General features: G+C 46.0%; 1 protein-coding gene across 1 annotated transcript in view; it reads left to right on the top strand.

The window, feature by feature from the left end:
* The first annotated feature begins 4,712 nt into the window (after positions 1–4,712).
* The window catches only part of KCNK9 (potassium two pore domain channel subfamily K member 9), a 118,197-nt gene continuing 105,438 nt past the window's right edge, over positions 4,713–17,471 (top strand). The window contains exon 1 of the mRNA XM_067530437.1: positions 4,713–5,010. Within this exon, the coding sequence (XP_067386538.1) occupies positions 4,728–5,010 (283 nt within the window). The 5' untranslated portion in view covers positions 4,713–4,727. The remainder of the gene's footprint in view (positions 5,011–17,471) is intronic.

Below are 17,471 nucleotides of genomic sequence, written 5' to 3'. Positions count from 1 at the left end.
ATGTGTGTAAACCATTTAGCTGATGTGACAGAGATTTTACCGGAATGAAATATTATTCTGTTTGCCTTGTAAACTAATCCCACAGCATATGCAATTACAAGAATAATTGGCCTAGGTTTTCAAAAGTGACTGTGATTTGGGGGGGGGGGACGGGGGGAGTGTCTGAGTTTTTGAATGTCCATCTTGAGACGCCTTGAAAGGGCCTGATTTTCAGAGGATGGGTGCTTAACACACTCTCAAATTGGGCATCCAAAATCACTAGTCAATTTTGAAAATCTTGGTCATCATCCGTTGAGCCAGACAATGTCCTAAATGCCATGTAAGCACTAAGGAAGACAGGTCTTAGGACAGTGGCATAGGAAGGGGAGGGGCGGGGGGGACCATGCCCCTGGGCACCAGCCTGGGGAGGGGCACTGGCCAGATCCTCCTCAGAGAAGCTGCCCCCTGTCACAGAGAGGCAGCAGGGTGTCCTCCCAGCCCCTCTGCCCCTGCATTGGGTGCAAGGAGGGAGCTGCAGGGACCCCCAGAGCTCATCATGGCCCCTCCCCCTGCTGCCGCGCAGCCTCCTGCCACCCTTACAGCGGGGGGAGAGCGGGAAATCCACACACTCCCCCTTGGGGTGCTGCTGACGTTGATGGGGGTGGAGTGGGGGACAGCGGGACACAGACCGCAGATTCCTCCCTGTGGGGCACTGCCTACGGGGGCGGGGTGCCAATGTAAGTATGGCACCCAGGCACCGGAGACCCACTGTACGCCACTGTCTTAGGAACTTAGGCTGGGACTCTGAAAGGAGCCTGAAGGAGACTGGCTTTCAATGAGAATTGGGCACCTAACTCCCTTACACTCATTTGAAAATCCCAGCCTTACATCCTCAGGCCCAAATTCCAGAGTCTCCATTGAAATCAAGGGGAGTTTGCCCTGAGTAAACACCTCAGGATATGGCCCTAAATCAGACATACTAAAATACAGCTGCCGTAAACATGTACAAATATCCGAAGGAGGCCTTCTCAGGCTCTTCAGAATGCCCCCAGCATTTGGAAATCTCTTGGCACGTAGCCTGTATCCAGAAACCTGGAGCACTGTAACGCTCATTAGCAAATGTATAGTAATGAGCATGATAGCAATGCCTTCAAGTAAATAAAAATCAATATAGTACGCTGCAGTGGCAGAAGTCCATCTCTTTATCCCCCTGAGATATGTCTTTGTTTATGGACCCTTGTCAGCCTTGAATAAATATGCTTATTTATTTATTTGGATTAGGGTAGCACCTAGAGGCCCTGATCCAGATCAAAGCCCCGTTGTGCTTGGTGCTGTACAAACACAGTGCGTATGTGAGAGAGCGTCCCTGTCCTGAAGAGCTGATCCTCTAAAGCAGGGATTTTCCTGAATAAATTAGGCACTCAACTCCCACTGATCTACTCACTCCCTTAGGCTCCTTTCAGAATCCCAACCTAAGTGAGGGAGAGCGGGAACAATGAAGCATTGGTGTGTGGGGCTCCCAGGCAGAAAGAGTCTGGCTTGCCCAGAGTCACACAGAGAGTCTGCAGTAGAGCCAAGAACTGGAAGTCAATGGCCAGAATCCCAGTCCAGTGCTTTCCTCGCAAAATCATCCTGCCTCTCTGGCAAGCAGCTGGCAGTGTGAGTGACACTATAAAGTGATGGCCCTGGAACCCATCTGTGCTGGAAAAAAAAATGGCCTTAAAGTAGGAGGGTTGCATGTGCCCTCTCAGCTGGCGAGACAGCAGCAGCGAAGCAGCACGTGTCTCCCTGCCAGCTTGCTGGGTGCTCCTTGGAAAAGGAAATGCAAACGGGAAAGAGGGGCTGTGTCTGGTCAGCTCCAGGAGAGCAAGTGCTGACCAGGCCTGCAGCTCCCTTGTCCCCACTCCCATCGCCTGGCAAGGCCCCTTCGCTTAGCGTGGCAGTGGGCAGCAAAGCCTAAAGCAACCCTGTGAATGTCATGATTCATAATTGCTGTAACAACAGCTCGAATCATTGATCTGGGCTCTATAATGGGGTTTGCTTTATTTAACAATAAACAGCTGTCTCCTCTGAGTCATTGTATTTACCGCAGGTGCTTATTTCACAGAGCACGCAGTGTAATATTTCCAAACTGACTTATTGCTCGGGGAGGGGAATTGTCTGATTTCTGTGTGTCAGCCTGCTCTATTATTCCAGGGCCTGCTCTCTGCAATTAACATGCAGCGAAAAACACTCCTTGCGAGTAACTTCTGCTGTGTTCAGTCCCGGCTTTCGCTGCTCCAGGTTACTGAACACCGCTATTAGCACCACAGCACACTAAGGCCAGGGGCCCCATGAATCTTTAGTCTCTGATGAGGACCAGAGGGGTCACCCGCACCAGGAAAGGAGCGGGTTTGTGGGGAAATAAACCGAGCCTAGGGAGCGAGAAGAAAAGCAGGGCTGTCATGAGGGGGGAAGAAGGAGAGGCGCGGTGTGGTCTAAACACCTGTCATTCCTCTTCTCATTTCCACTTAGCAACAACGCCAGGGAACCGGGAACTTTGCCGAGCGCATTTAGACAGGAGGGGAGGCGGTTTCAGTCCCGCTGCTGGACCCAGCTCAGGGCAAAGATCAACATCCTCTTGCTGAGTGGAGACTGGCCGGGGGAGCCGGAGCTGGTCTCTCTCTCTCTCTCTCTCTGGGTTTTTGCTGCTTCGGTCCCCAGGACGGTCTGTGATGATGGGCAGGCGGAAAGCCCCAGCTGGCTTGGCAAAGCCGCCCCACGTGGTGCGCGGCTGCCAGCCGCCAAAGCCTTCTACGAGGGGAGTAGCGTGGCAAGCCGGGGCGTGGCCGGGGCCGGAGACAGCGGGCGCGTGTGGAAGGGGAAGGAAGGGGAGCTGCGGGCAGAGGCGCCCGGCGATCCATCCATCCATCCATCCAGCCTCCGGCCGGCGGGGTCGGTGGGTGGGGAGCGGCGGCGGCGGGGCTCGGGAGGGAGCCGGTTCATAGGGGACGCGGCCGCTCGCGCCAAGCAGCCCAGGTGGATCCGCCTGCAGCCGTGCAGCCTGCCTGCCTGCCGGGAGGAGAGAGACGGCTGGCAGCCGCGACTCGATGGCCAGCGCCGGGGGGGCGGAGAGCCGCTCCGTGTGAACGGCGTGCTCCTGGAGAGCGGCAGCCAGCCCCGCGCCCCTGGGGAGGGGCGGTGGAAAGTAGCAAAAATAATTATCCCCCCCCCCCACACACACACCCCCCGCTGTGTGCGTGGAGGGGCGACACCCCTCTCGCCTCTTTCCTTCTTCACCGGCCGGGCATGGTTTCGGTGCCTGCCCGCCGCAGACAGGAGCGTCCCTGGGATGTGATGCTGCACCCCGGACCCGCTTCGTGTCCCGCTGCCTGAGCCGAGCCGGAGCGAGCGCGGGGGCAGCCCCGGCCCGGCCAGCTGGGGTGGCGGCGGCGGCTGCTGCTGCTTTCATCCGCCCCGGGAAACGCCTTCTCCGAGACACCTGCCCGCGGCTCGGTGCAAAGCGCGCCTGGCCCCTGATCGTCTGCGCGCCGAGGGGGGGAGAGACACCCCCACACCCCCCCCCCGGCTCTGCTTCGCCCCAGCCGCCAGGGAAAGCGGCTTCCAGCGCCGGGGCATGCTGCCGGCAACTCCCCGGCTGGCGTCTGAGACCGTCTCCTCCACCGCCGGCCTGGACTTCGTGCGCACCGGCTGCCTGCCGCCCGCGGAGCTGGGACCGGCTCCTGCCGACAGAAGCGGCCGGAGGCTGGAGCAGTGAGGCGGCCGAGCGGGACAGTCCGGAGAGCGGAGCCCCCGCACCCAGCCGGGCAAGAGCCCGGAGTTAGCGGCGCCTGCATCCCACCCATCCATCCCTCCCCTCCGGATGAGCGCGCCCTGCGCCCGCCGCCCATCGCCCCCCGCCGCGCTGGGGAGGCGGCTCCGGCTCGCACCCGCCGAGCAGCCGCCCGGAGTTGGCCGCTAGAGCCGCGGCGCGTTGAGGCGTCGCACCGCCCTTCCCTGGCCGGTGTGCCCGGCTCTCCTGGCCGCCCGGCCCGAGTTGCGTGTGACCGGCCGGGGCACCCCGGCACGCCCGGCCTGAGCGCATCGTCCCGAAACTCTTCCCCTGCGTCCCGGCAGCGGGGGGGCCGCACGGTGCCAGCTCCGCACCCCCCCTCGGCACCTCTCATGGGGACGCGGCTCCCTTTCCCCCCTCCCGCCTCTTCCCCCTTTTCTCCCCCCCCTGCCCGCCTGAGAAGTGCTGAGTAAAGAAACTTGCAGCAGCAGCAGCAGCAAGTCCCCCCCCGCCCCCCCTCCTTGCACCCCGCCTGCCCGCCGGGCATCCCCACCCCGCCTCCGCCGCTCCGCTCCCGCGCTCCGGGGACTGGCCCTGCCCCTCGCCCGGGGCGGTGGGGGCGCTTCTCTCCGGCTGGGGGGCAGGCGGCGGGGAGCCAGGCGCCGAGGGAAGGGAGGGGGGGGGGGTGCCGTGGATGGCCCTGCGCACTGGGACGGCTTGGTTTGGGCAGGTCCTGCGCAGAGTTTCCAGGCTGCCGGGCACCTGGTCCAGGCGCTCCAGCAGCCTCCTGTGCCTGTCTTCCTCGCCGGGAGGCGGCGAGCAGCCGCTTCGGAGTCTCGGGGGCAGCCGCCGCCGCCGCCACCCCCGGCGCTTGCCCCGCTGCTGCCTGCAGCTCCCCGCCGCCGGCTGCACCCTGTCGGATCCCCGGGCGGCCAGGGGGGGACATGGTCCCCTCACTCGCCCCTTGCTGGCGGCCATGAAGAGGCAGAACGTGCGGACCTTGTCGCTCATCATCTGCACGTTCACCTACCTGCTGGTCGGGGCCGCCGTCTTCGACGCCCTGGAGTCCGACCACGAGATGCGGGAGGAGGAGAAGCTCCAAGCCGAGGAGATCCGGCTCAAAGGGAAGTACAACATCACCAGCGAGGACTACCGGCAGCTGGAGCTGGTCATCATGCAGTCCGAGCCCCACCGGGCCGGGGTCCAGTGGAAATTCGCCGGCTCCTTCTACTTCGCCATCACGGTCATCACGACTATCGGTGAGTGCCCGGCCGCACGGGCGAGCGCCGGGAGCGGGAGATGAAGGGGGGCTGTGGGATGCAAAGGGTTAAACGGGGCAGAAGTGGTCCAGGACCCCGCCCCCTCCCGCCGCGTCCCTGTGTTCTGGGGCTAGGAGATGTCCACGTGCGCTTGTTGGGCTTTGCCATGCCCCACCCTTCACCCCGAGAGGCAGCCTCGCCCCTCTTGCACCTGGAGCGTGTGTGAGAAGTTGGGGGGAGGGCAGGAGAAAGGGCGCTGGCATTGGCTACCGGGCAAGATTCATGCCTTCGCGGGTGGCCATGGTGGGGGAAGGGGAGGAGAAGGATCATACACGATCAAACTCTTCTGGGGAGCCTCGAGGCAGGGCGGCTGGGAGGTGGAGCCCGTTGGGTTCTGCAACTTCTGGCTTGGTACTAGGACACGTGCACGCCTTCACCTGCTTCGGAGACTTGGGGGAGGAGGGGGAGAGGAACGCATGCAAAGGGCTGGTTGATGATGATGGCAGTGAAGCTTGGATCAGCTAATCATGAACCTCTCTGTAGCCATGGGAAAAGTTGTCTCTCTCTATTTGCAAACTGTGCTGGTAGTGGTGGGTGCTGTGCTAGGAGACACTTGCTGAATACATTCGTAGTTTCCATCTCCGTCTGTCTTGCTTACTACCTTTATTTCCTAGAAGTCCTGACTGGTACTTGAACAGGTCACAGCAGTGTGTTACATCCGAGCTTACATTTCTGGGTAAACCATTCAATAAACACAATAACGATCACTCTCCCTAATTCATTACACAACTTCCAAGTGAAGTTTCCAGAGATTGTCAAGTGAGAATCTGCTGACAAAGGCTGTAATTTTACAGTTCTATATTTCACTCTAGTAAAACTGCATGTTCCAAACAAAGTTTTGGTCCCTGAAATAAAGAAAACCAAGCATCTAGATTACTAGAGCCAGTAATCTACAGACAAAGCTATGGTTAGAACTGTTGCTTCGGTCTGCTTAGTGTTTGTGTTTGTACTTGTTTTATACTAAACAGGATGCATTTAATGAGGCAGCTGATATGTCCTTCTCACAGGACTTATAGATGTTCCTCTTTAACATCTGTGGAGGTAGAGAAGGTCACTTCAGCTCAGTGGGTGGTTGATAGTCTCCTATATTGAACAGGACATGAAAAGCCAGCTTACTGTTATTAATATAGATAGACACTATCTTTTTACTGGTTAGGGCTTGTTACAAGAAATCTGCACATTGCCACCTGAAGATACTGTCAGTTTTCAGCAGAATATCCAGTCCACACTCCTTTGAGCTGTCAGAAAAACGTGTTTACTTGCATCTATATTTTGACTTTCTTACCTGGGGGCAATAAATCATTTTCTTTGAAAGATCATTTGACAATGTGTAGCCTATTTCTCTTTGTGGAGGTGATGAGATTTTTAAGAGAGAGAGACAAAACCAGAGACTATCTCATTGTTTAGTTTTTTTCCCCATTGCCACACATCTTTTTATAAATAGAAAACATAAATATTTCATATGAGGCCGTACAACATACAGTGTTGTGCATTCACTATAAAGTTAACTCTAGGTTCTCATTTTGTTCAGTGGGATTTCTTCTCAATTTTGCATCTTTTAATTTATTTGTGCCTTATTAAAACATTGATCTATCTTGTCTGTATGGATTATTATAGGACTTATATATGTTTGTCTGTTTACTTACTGTATTTTGTATGCCTGCTGTAAAAGACAGGTAAAATATTTTCACAGTCACTAAGCTACGCTGGTGATGGGCATGAAGGGTTGTAAATGTGGGGTTTTTTTGCTTAAAGAGTATTTTGCATGGAAAGAAAGCAAAACTTGCTTTTGTTTCCAAAGTTGAGGAAAGTTGGATCAAGGTTTTCCTTTCAGGTATAATAGAAATGACAATGAAAAACACAAGAGTCCAATTTCTTTTGCTAAAACAAAGGCTGAAGTTTATTACATCTACAATGTCAGTAACAGGAGGATTAGGTGTTTTCTAAAATGAAGATATTAGATATGTTCAAGGCTATTGGTTTTCTTAAACATGTATATTTCTTGCCTGGGATACCATTCTTGTCAGGGGGCTGAGACACATTGGGAGATCAGCCTTCTGTTAACATTACAGTGTATATAGCAGTAGTTAAGTTCTGGAAGAAATAATGCTGTGGAAAGACAACATTAACAAGTGTTTATAAGTGTGTTCTCTGGCAGGATAATGCTCAATTTTCCAAAAGTTTTTTATAAACAGTTAATCTATCTTTCTTACTAAATGAACATTTCTTATACTCTGTCTTTCACATTATCCTTCCAAAACATAAGTGGCCCAGTGATGTTATCTTTTATAACAATTATCCTTCAAAAGAGAGTGGATGAAATAGCATGGATAGCTTACCAGTCTATCCAAAAAGATTATGTTTACAGTAAAAAGGATCCCATTTTAAATTTTTGTCTACTTAAGAGGTTCTTTGGCCATGAAAGGAAATAGCAATGAATTTTATTGTGCAGTAATATTAATGGCTTAGGTTAATCTTTTGTGGCTGTTCACGTTTTTAATGTCATTTTGCGCACATTGCTCACACGCACATCTCATTCTTCCGCCAAAACCTTCCAGGTAGAATTCAAGAAGCCCCTACTGCATAAACAAAGAAGGCCCAGTCATTAAATGCCCCGTGAAATTAGTTTTGATTAGCACAATTATCATCTCAGCTTGGTAGAGACTATTTATTTAGAAAAGGACCCAGAAAGAAAGCAAGATTGACTTGTATTTTTGAGCTTCATTTTGAATGTCTACTGTACAAATATGGTGCTGAATCGGATAGCTCCTTGCTGTAAATGTCCTGCAGTCTCCACATTTTGCCAAATTTTGACTTCACAATGAAGAGAATCACAGCTCATTATTTCATCTTAAGTGTAGATCATGAAAGATCTATTTGAACTGAAGTATAAATAATTAAAAATCTTCCAAGTCAATTGCAGTAATAAGATTTAGCCAACTTTTAAATCTTGTATTATCTAGATGATTTTATTTTTATTGGCTTGTAGTAGTAGTTAGTTGCTGGTCTGCCTAGCGTCTTGTCAATCCCAGTTCTAAATAAAGGAATCCGAGAGGATAAAATAAATGGAAAGAGGATTTTTATTCTGAAATTGGGAAAGATATCCTGGATACAGATTACAATATTATTTTACTTTTGTTTTCTAATATATCTAGCAAAGAATTAGCAATAGCAAACATCATGGTTTTCTGTCACTCTATTCTTAAAATCCAATGGCAGAATAGAAACTTCCTTTTTATTGAAGTTTTTGTCATGTTAGAATGATAAGAAAGTTTTCAAGAGGTCAAAGGAACTAATCAGACACTCATGGCTCTCAGCACTTACTGATTTTATCCAGGATTTTTCTCACCTCAGTATTCATTAATATCAGCTCCATCAACTTCCAGCTATCAGGCCAAGATGATGAAAGAAAGTGAATGAATCTGGTATTCCATCCAACAATTTATATTTTAAATGATACACTCTAGTTTATACCATTGAGTAAACCAAATTCTGGATATCATGAATAAGAACACCAACTTTTGAAAAGGGGGAAAAATAAATTCTGGTAACTTGTTACTCCATCTTATAGCAGTGTGTAAACTGTTTTACTTAGGCAGGTGGTGACACTGTCAAAATGTGTTATTAGTATGGATATCACTCCATCATTTAGGCTTTTAAGGGTGATAGTTATACTTGATTTAACACTACAGAACTCAAGTAAACACTGAATATTTCTGAAGGCTTTGTAGCCTGTAAATAACTGAAAGCTGTTTATGTTGCCCTAAATGGACTAAAGTAACAAACAAATTGAGAAGTGACTACATAAAGTAATGAGAGCCAAATGAAGACATAGCATGTGATGGGAAGTGGGAATCTTAAAAGAGCTGGTATTCTAGCTTGTTGACGTTCTGACTTTTTGATATCAGTCCATAACCTACTACTGGAAGAAACTGAAACACTCCAATCAACAGAGATGTGTGGTTATTTTATTTATTTATTTTTTTTAAGAACACTTGTACATTACCTGCAATAGCCAGAAAATATGCTTCCACTGATAGGGGATTCTTTGCAACCAACAGATAGCTTCTTCACAGAGAGTTTGGATTTAAGAAAGCAGTTAAACACATGCTTAAGTCCATTTTTGTTCAGGACAGCATTTAAATTACTTACCTTCTTTATCCCTCAGTTTATCCATCTGTAAAATGGGTATAATAATACCTATCTCAGAAGGATGGATAAGGTTTGTTTGATTAATTTTTGTAAAGTTCTTTGAGGTCCTTGTATGGAAAGGTGTTGGAAATGATAGAACAAAGAAATCCATGCTTTGGTCAACCAATGGCTGCATCAGTAACTTGCCTGCAGCAGGAAGGTCATATCTAATTTAAATAAAACAGAGCAGATTGGAGACACTTTCCTCTTGAATACACTCAGATTCAGATGGAGCAGCAGATCCACTCATGCTACAAATGGGCATAACTCCACCAATAAAATTATGCTAATTCATGCCAACAGAGATCTGGCCCAGAGTATCAGATGTGGAGATTTGTAGTCTCCATTGACTGAACCTTCATAACAAAGAGGAGGTTAGCCACCTTGCTGAACTTTGTGGATGTGATCACATTTCACATGAACATGCAAAGGCAGCCACACTGTAGAACAGTGGGCGTCCATACAGCTGTAGAATAAGTTCCGTGAATCTTACAAGTTCTTTCTGTACTATAGTTCCAGGTACATGAAAGCATTTATAAATAGCTTTTTGCTAACATAGTCGTGCCATCCATGTGGCTAGTTCACCACTTTGGTAACATGCTTTTAGAGACAATTCTTCAGTCTATTAAGAGATTTTTTTTTCATAATTATACCCTGTCCATACTTCTGCCACAGTCATGTTAGCAGGAACAATTTTAAAACAGTTTATTAAGAAGGCTGAAATGTAGTTTAGATTGATCTTAAACCACATTTTGACCAGGATAACTGTCTCCACCTATATATACAATAATAGGCCGCAGCTGGGTTTCTGAAAACACCAATAAATCTCTTAACCACTCTTCTGATTATTGTTGTTCCCAGATCTCCGTGATACTAGCCTGAGAAATGGGTGATTGATGTAATTATTATTATTATTTAGCATCTGGTGTCCTTTTTCTCTCTTCTCCTTGCCTTTCTCTTCTTCTTAAGTATTTCTCACTTCTTTCTTCCTTTTTCTATTTTTCACAAACCCTGTTGCTCTTTGGAATCCGGGTCAGTTCTAGAGGGGAGCAGGCAGGGCAGTTGCCCTGGGTAACATCTTCCAGGGGGCTCTGTACCTCTGTGAGTTTTTAAAAAAATTCTTTTAATCTGCTAATTTGTTGGCTGTGAGTTAGGGTTTGTTTGTTTTTTGCTTGGTCACTGGGGATGGGAGGTGAAAATGTTTTCCTCCCTGACTGGCAAAATGGCTGGGGCTGTTCCTGCTCAGTAAATTTTCTTTCTCTGGAGAAAGAAAGTCCAAGATCTTTTAAGTGACACTTTGTTTTTCTCTCATGTATAGTTTTTGCATATATTAGTTGGCTATTTTTATATATCCGTATCAAGCATATGAATTCCTTGTGCACCTTTTCTCAGAACAACCTAAGTTTGTACACCTGTACTTCACTTTGTGCAATGAGTAAGCAGTGCCAAAACAGAATCATAGTATAAATCATATTATGCATCTTTTGTGATGGAAATTAAACTCATGAACAAACCGTCAAGCTAGTGTAAAGGAAGGGAAGAGAAGGGGGAAAAGAGAAGTATCAGAGGCATTGATGGGGAAGACAAAAGAAGGGGGGAGGAAGAGGAACATAGGAGAGGAAAAGAAGGTCAAGAAACCATGTAGGGCTCAATGGTTGATTTTTATCATGGATCTGCTCTTGCTCCCATTAAAATCAAAAACAAAAGTTCATTGATTTAGGTGGGAACAGGATCAGGCCTCTGTGCATACAGGACTTGAGCCAAAGGAAAGTTATTGACTGGAAAGACAGCCCTTGACCAAGCCCATTATTTTTATTTCATCTGATCCTTGCTTCGTGCAATGAACTAAATGTCCTTAACTCCTATCAAAAGCAATAGGAGTTGAGCAAGCTCAGTGGTCTTGTGTGGGGGCCCATTGTTTGGTGACCATTGATGGGCGTGATCAGTGCTGTATTGAGACACTCATAACAAACATCATACAGTACCTTGCATGCTCAGAGTGCTATACAAACATTCAGCAAATAACCTTCACAGCATCTCTGGGGGATTGGTAAATTCTGTAAAAAAATATCCTCACTTTAGAGGCAGGAAGGTAAAGTGATTTTCCTAAAGTCACACTTTGCTTCAGTAGCAGAGCCAGGATTGGAATGTGAGATCAACTGACTCCCAAACCTGTTCTTAGGCCTCCAAACCACTGTTGGGGGCAAGAGTGTGAAACTGACTCATAAATCCACCTAATTTAGGCTTAATCAAATTTTGCCTTTATTTATGCAATTTCAGACAGAATTATTGTCAGACAAATTTATTTATGCCAACAAATAATAACAGGTAAATAATAACAGGTAAACAGGTAAATGGGCCCAAGGTACCACATTCTGGGGCACTGGGAAGCTCTTTCACCTTCCATTGTGGTCATCGCCTTCTCTGATCCCTTGGTCTGGTCCTTCAGTCCCATTTCTTTAGTTTCTGCTTAAATGTTTTTCCAATCTGGGCCTTGTTCACTTAGGTCTTTTATACATTTCTACATTACAGATTACTTAATCTTTATCGCAACTGACTTTTAGCACATCACCCCTTGATCTTTTAAGTAATCCATACATTATGTATGTGCAAGCTTCAGTTACTCAGCGTCTGCATTTTTCCTGCTGCTTTGGTCATGTTGTTCGATGTCACTCTGTTCCTGAGCCTTCCCAGCAAAAGGAGATTTTATATTTTTTGTTACATGTTTGTGTATCTCTTACTTACCTCTTCTGACACGACATACTACTTATCTCACCAACAATAATATAATTTTAAACAAATCGGCAATTTAAGTTAAAGAAGAATTGGCAAAAACACACTCATGCCAGCAAGGCCTTGGCCGAAGTGTATATTTGTCTATATTTGTTCACTATACATAATTACAACGTATTAAAATATGGCTAATAAAGCTCTTAATCTTACCATTTAACAATTCTCCATTTTTATATTTCAATAAGATATTCAGTATGTGTTTTCCTGCTCGACTGCTTAGTCTTTTACGGGAGGGTGGGGCTTGGAAAACATGATGAGTCTTTAATGTCAACATTTTTATCATCTTTAAACATATGTTTTCAAAGGAATTTTTCATTCAAAGTCCAGTTTTGTTTGTGAATCATTACAAAAAAACTTCATTTGACATTTTCCTGTGGTGCATTTTGAGGGATGTCTCAATTTCAGGGCCTTGATATTTAGTTGCCTTTAATGGTACCCCAACATCACACAGACTTTCTTAGTTTCTATCCAGGTTAAAGAGTACCTCTCCCAAACGTGGATATACCAAAGGCCTACATTCGTTGTAGATTCATGCTATTATTAACAAGATTTTCTAACTTGGGTCTCATGGTTCAGGATAGCAGCAGAATCTGTGTATGGCAATACAGCCATATTACACAGAGATGGGCATGTACTATTCTATTTTATTATTATTTGGGGGAAGGATTTTCAAAAGAAGCCTCAGCAAGTTTGGCTTTCACGACAATCCTAGCTTTTTTTATGATTATGGCTGGATGAATTATCCGGGTTCCCCCTAATACAAACTAGTTATCAAGGACATCTGCTGGTGAGGCAGAGATAATCAGTCATAGTCCTCTCTGCTTTTGACTTGAGCCAACAGGTGGCTACGGAGTGCAGCAGATGTTTATTGTACATAGTAGACCATGGGTGGCATCCTATGCCTGTGTTACTTGGATCCTATGAAGTTTCTGTGATTTCAATGGCTGCAAACATAGTTGAGATTGTTAGAAAAGAAGATGCAACACAGCCTTTTTTATTCTCTGAGGAAAATCACAGAAGGATGTAAACTAGGAAATGTTAAGAGAAACAGGAGTGCCTGGAAATTTAGGGCCTGATCCAAAGCCTCCTGAAGCCAATGAAATACTCCCATTTAGTTCAGTGGGCTTTGGATCAGGTTCTTATTGAACATGTATTCCATGATCCAAGGAGCCATATTCTGTAGCAGCCAAACTCCTAGAAAATTCTGTGCAGTATAAAGCAAACAGACGTTACAAGAGGAGAAATTAAGCAATTTGTTGACCTGTTGTTATGAGTTCTTGCTGTATAAGTGCAGTTTTCAGATGCACTTTTTTTTTGTTTTTATGAACAAAGAAACAGAGGTGGTTTGCTGAGGTTGATCTTATGTTGTCTTTGGAGTTTGCAGCTAGGATTAGTGCAAACCTCTTTTCAAGGAGTGAAGGATTAAGCAACATATTCAACTTCCAACAAAGATAAATCCGCAAGCCGAGCTTTGATGCTTATTTTTGCTGTATTTTAAAAAAATATTATGCGTTCTTTCCCCACTGTCTGACAGTTAACATCCTCTTCTGATCAGCTGAGATAGAGGATTTGTTTTTTAAAGCTTAATATGCACTTTCTTTCTTTCTTTCTGCTTCTGCTTCGGGAAAGAAAATATTTTTTCTCCAAGTTTTTTGTTTTGTTTGCAGAATTACATAAACATTTTTTTTAATGTCTGGCAGATTGCCATAGGAGGCTTATGCGACATTCAGTTGCTTAAAGGGCTAAAAGCTTACTATCCTTTTTTTAACTGCTTGCGTTATTGAGATGATTAGGGCATTACAATGAATGACAGCTCACTGTGAAGGGGCACATATATATTCGTTACTTGTTAGGATGATTAAGAGGGAAAGAATTTTACGTTGTCCTTTGACTTGATTCCTGGATCACACTGAAGCAGTGCAACTGAGCAGAACATCTTGTAGAAAAGTACACTCGCCATGGGGTTAAAGGGACCTGGAATGCAGCAGATGGTCTCTTAGGCTCTCCCATCACTGAAAATGATAGCTCTCTTTGCTAAATGTGTCAGCCTCCTCTGGAAGGCATGATTTTACTGAGAATGATAATACACAGAGTGACAAATTAAACCCACAGCAGCTAATTGTATGGTACAAGAGGTCAGATCAGGGGAAATGGCACTGGTCCCTCAACCTGTGAAAATACTGAAAGATCATATTGAAGGAAAATTGGAGAAAAATATTCTATTCCCAAGCCAACTGATGTTGCCAGCCATTTTCTGTATGTCTCCATTATCCTATTAGGAAGATATTTTATGTCCAGGTGCAGGCGTGCTTTATCCCCACAACCTACCTTCGCCTTCAACATCTTCTAGAAGTGAATCCCTAGTCCCGTGTTTAAGATATCACAGGCTGTTGCCATGGAAGCTGTGAAACAAAGACAGTATTTTAACAAATCTATGGCCACCTAGGAGCTTTGGCATTGTCACTTTGCTGTATGTTATGGTGGAAGTTGCAGTGGCAGCAGGTTAGATTTTGCCGCTTCCTGCTTCAAAATCACAGCCCATTACCACCTGCGCTAAGGAGAATCCCCATTCCGTTAACAGTATGGGGTGTGTGGTACACAGGGGAGCAGATCTGATTTCCTCCAGAGCAAGACAGTGGTGCATGTAGCAATAATAATAATTGCAACAATTCATGAAAGCTCCAGTTTGGAATATAAATGAAGTCTGTTGCAGAAACTAGGGTCACTGTAGTGGAATTTAACTCCAATGTTGTGGAGTACATGAGGCTATGAATATAAAGCGACTGTATCTGAAATATTATAAGACCTTCCATGAAGTAGTGATAGTTGATACGCAGCATGCTTCTTAGCTTGGGAAGTTTGCATCAGAGAAGAACCTCAAAGTCTCAAGACTTCTCTGAAGTTGCTCTGACTTATCCAAACACCTTGTGAATATGCTTCCGTGTGAGATTACTGGTACTTCCAACTGTTGCCTGTGCTGGAAACACCATGAGAATGTCTTTTCAGTGGCATTTGGGCTCTAAAAATAAGGGAAATAAATGTTAATCAACTATGTCTGAATCCAAAAGAAGCTCAGTTTGGGTTTGGTTTGAGTTAGGGCCAAAGTGTTGCAGAGGAGAGATTCTTATTGTATCTGAAAGGATTTGCTCATCTCTCACATCCAACACTCATGAAAATACATGAACTACTGTGCACCTTGCTACAAATGGTACCAAAGGAGGATTTTCTCTGTGAGGTTTTTCGCTTCTGCACCTTTGAACAGTTATTGTTAAAATGAGATAAATCTCATTCTAGGCAAAAAAATAGTTGAAACAATAAGTTCTTCCTTCTGCCTTGTGCAAGGGACATATTTTGGCTTTGATTTCATCCCCAGGAACTGCTTACAGCCATCTGAGGGTGGAATTTGACCAAAATACTTCCGAAGATCTGATAACTGATGTCTTGGGGAATCTGAGTTGTGTGCGTGTGCATACATACAAGTGTACACACACAGTGTCCCTTCCCATATTACTTTCTGTGGTAAAAGACATCACAAAAAAGGAATGTGATGGTAACTTTAAGAGGGAATACTTGTCCAGTATCAGCTTCTCAATTTCCTTGTAGTGCCTCTGTTTTAGCATCTGGCCTTTGAAAGCAAAGGGCTTAAGTTCCTGAATTGCTCTTTAGCCAGATCATGACTGGTAATAAAAGGGCTATTATTTAAAGGGTACTTTCCAAAACAATTAGGGCTTCACTACCAATGCGTTTGCTTTAATGACCATATTATGCCAGTGAAAGGAAACAACATAAGCTGATACCTATTTATGTAGGCCAACAGAGGCAAATTAGCTGTATTATGAGCCGGTTCCTGAATGCACTGCACAATGAGGGGGTTATTTTAATGCTTGAGAAGCAATAACTAGAGATGATTCAGAATGGTTTCTTTCTTGTTTTCATCACAGACACCCACCCCATGTGGCTTTTCATTTAAGATACACAGCTCCTCTACTTGTAGCTAATACTCTGTGGGCCATATTAATCCCTGGTCCAACTCTTCCAGGGGTGAATTTGACTCTACTGCTGTAATATCCTCCTTGCAAATACACTGGAGCTCACTTTTAACCCACAAAATAACCTCACTCGCTTTCAGTGGCAGCTTGCTGTGTTCCAGTTTGCTTTGAGCAGCTCTTGTTGTACTTAGGAAGAAGATGATGTTTTGATGAAGTCCTTATTCCTAGCCACTGGAAAGTGTCCTGGTATTTCAGTCTTTTATTATGAGTTCTTAGGCTAGCCCTCCGTATCTTAACAAGGAGTTTCTGTGGTTGGTCTTTTTCTAGAACACCGCTCTCTTCTAGTTATGCATCTTCTAGCCTACAATGACATTGGGGCTATTTACAGTCTGTGAGCATATGGTTTTGAATGGTTCTGTCAACTTCACATGTTACAGCAGTCACCGCTGAATAGGTAGCAGCTACAGCTTGGCGCAGCTGCCACCCGAGGGCTAGAGTTTGGCTGTCCCCGTGGGTCTGGGTAAAAGAGGGGCAGAGATGGAGCCCTTCCTCTCTTGAGTAAGTAAGGTGCAAAGTTTTAATGGTGGGCATAAGTAACCATTGGAACAATTTACCAAGGGTCATGGTAGAGTCTCCATCACTGACCATTTTTAAATCCAGATTGGATGTTTGTCTAAAAGGTCTGCTCTAGGAATTATGTCGGGGACGTTCTATGGCCCGTATTCTACAGGAGGTCAGACTAGATAATCAAGTGGTCCCTTCTGGTCTTGGAATCTGTGAATCCTCACCAGGGCAGGGGAGACAAATGCCCAGGCTTGTGGTCCGTTAGCAGAAAGCACAGGGATAACTCAGCCGGACTGTACCCCCCACCCAAAGTAGAAACGGCCTGGTAGGTTATGCCACCCTGCTACTCATCCACTAGAAGCTGGAGGCTGGCTGTTTGAGGAGGGCTTGCTCTCACGGGATGTAGCTCTTGGCACTCCTGGTCCTGCAGTGCCAGTGCTCCTGGAGGCATCCTACTTGCTTTTGTCCTACGCGTGCAAGACTTCAGTAACTGCTGATTCGGTGCTTCACCTCTCCATGCTTTCACTGCCAGAATACAACCCTTGGTCTGGCAAAACACTGCCAAGGAAGGAATCAGTGTACTTTAAGAATATGTCTCAAAAATGTGTTTATGTAGATTTTTTCCCCCCTGCATGGGTTTGTGATGTAGATGAAGGGTACCATTATACTAACACATCATTTTCTTGTTCGGAATTGATATCGATCAGCGAAGGGAATGGGACCGTGGGCAGTATATATTAAATATCTATTTCATCTTTGTATACATGGGCAATGGCTTTCTTTGGAGTTAATACAATAGGGATCAGAGGTGCAAAGGAGCTCAGCACACTGGAAGCATGTTGGGTTCTGTGCTTTTTTGAAAAT

The sequence above is a fragment of the Emydura macquarii genome, unplaced genomic scaffold (assembly GCF_026122565.2).
Source record: "Emydura macquarii macquarii isolate MOO-44397 ecotype Brisbane River unplaced genomic scaffold, CSIRO-AGI_Emac_v2 contig_369, whole genome shotgun sequence".
Taxonomy (NCBI): domain Eukaryota; kingdom Metazoa; phylum Chordata; order Testudines; family Chelidae; genus Emydura; species Emydura macquarii.
This window is presented reverse-complemented; position numbering and strand designations above follow the sequence as displayed.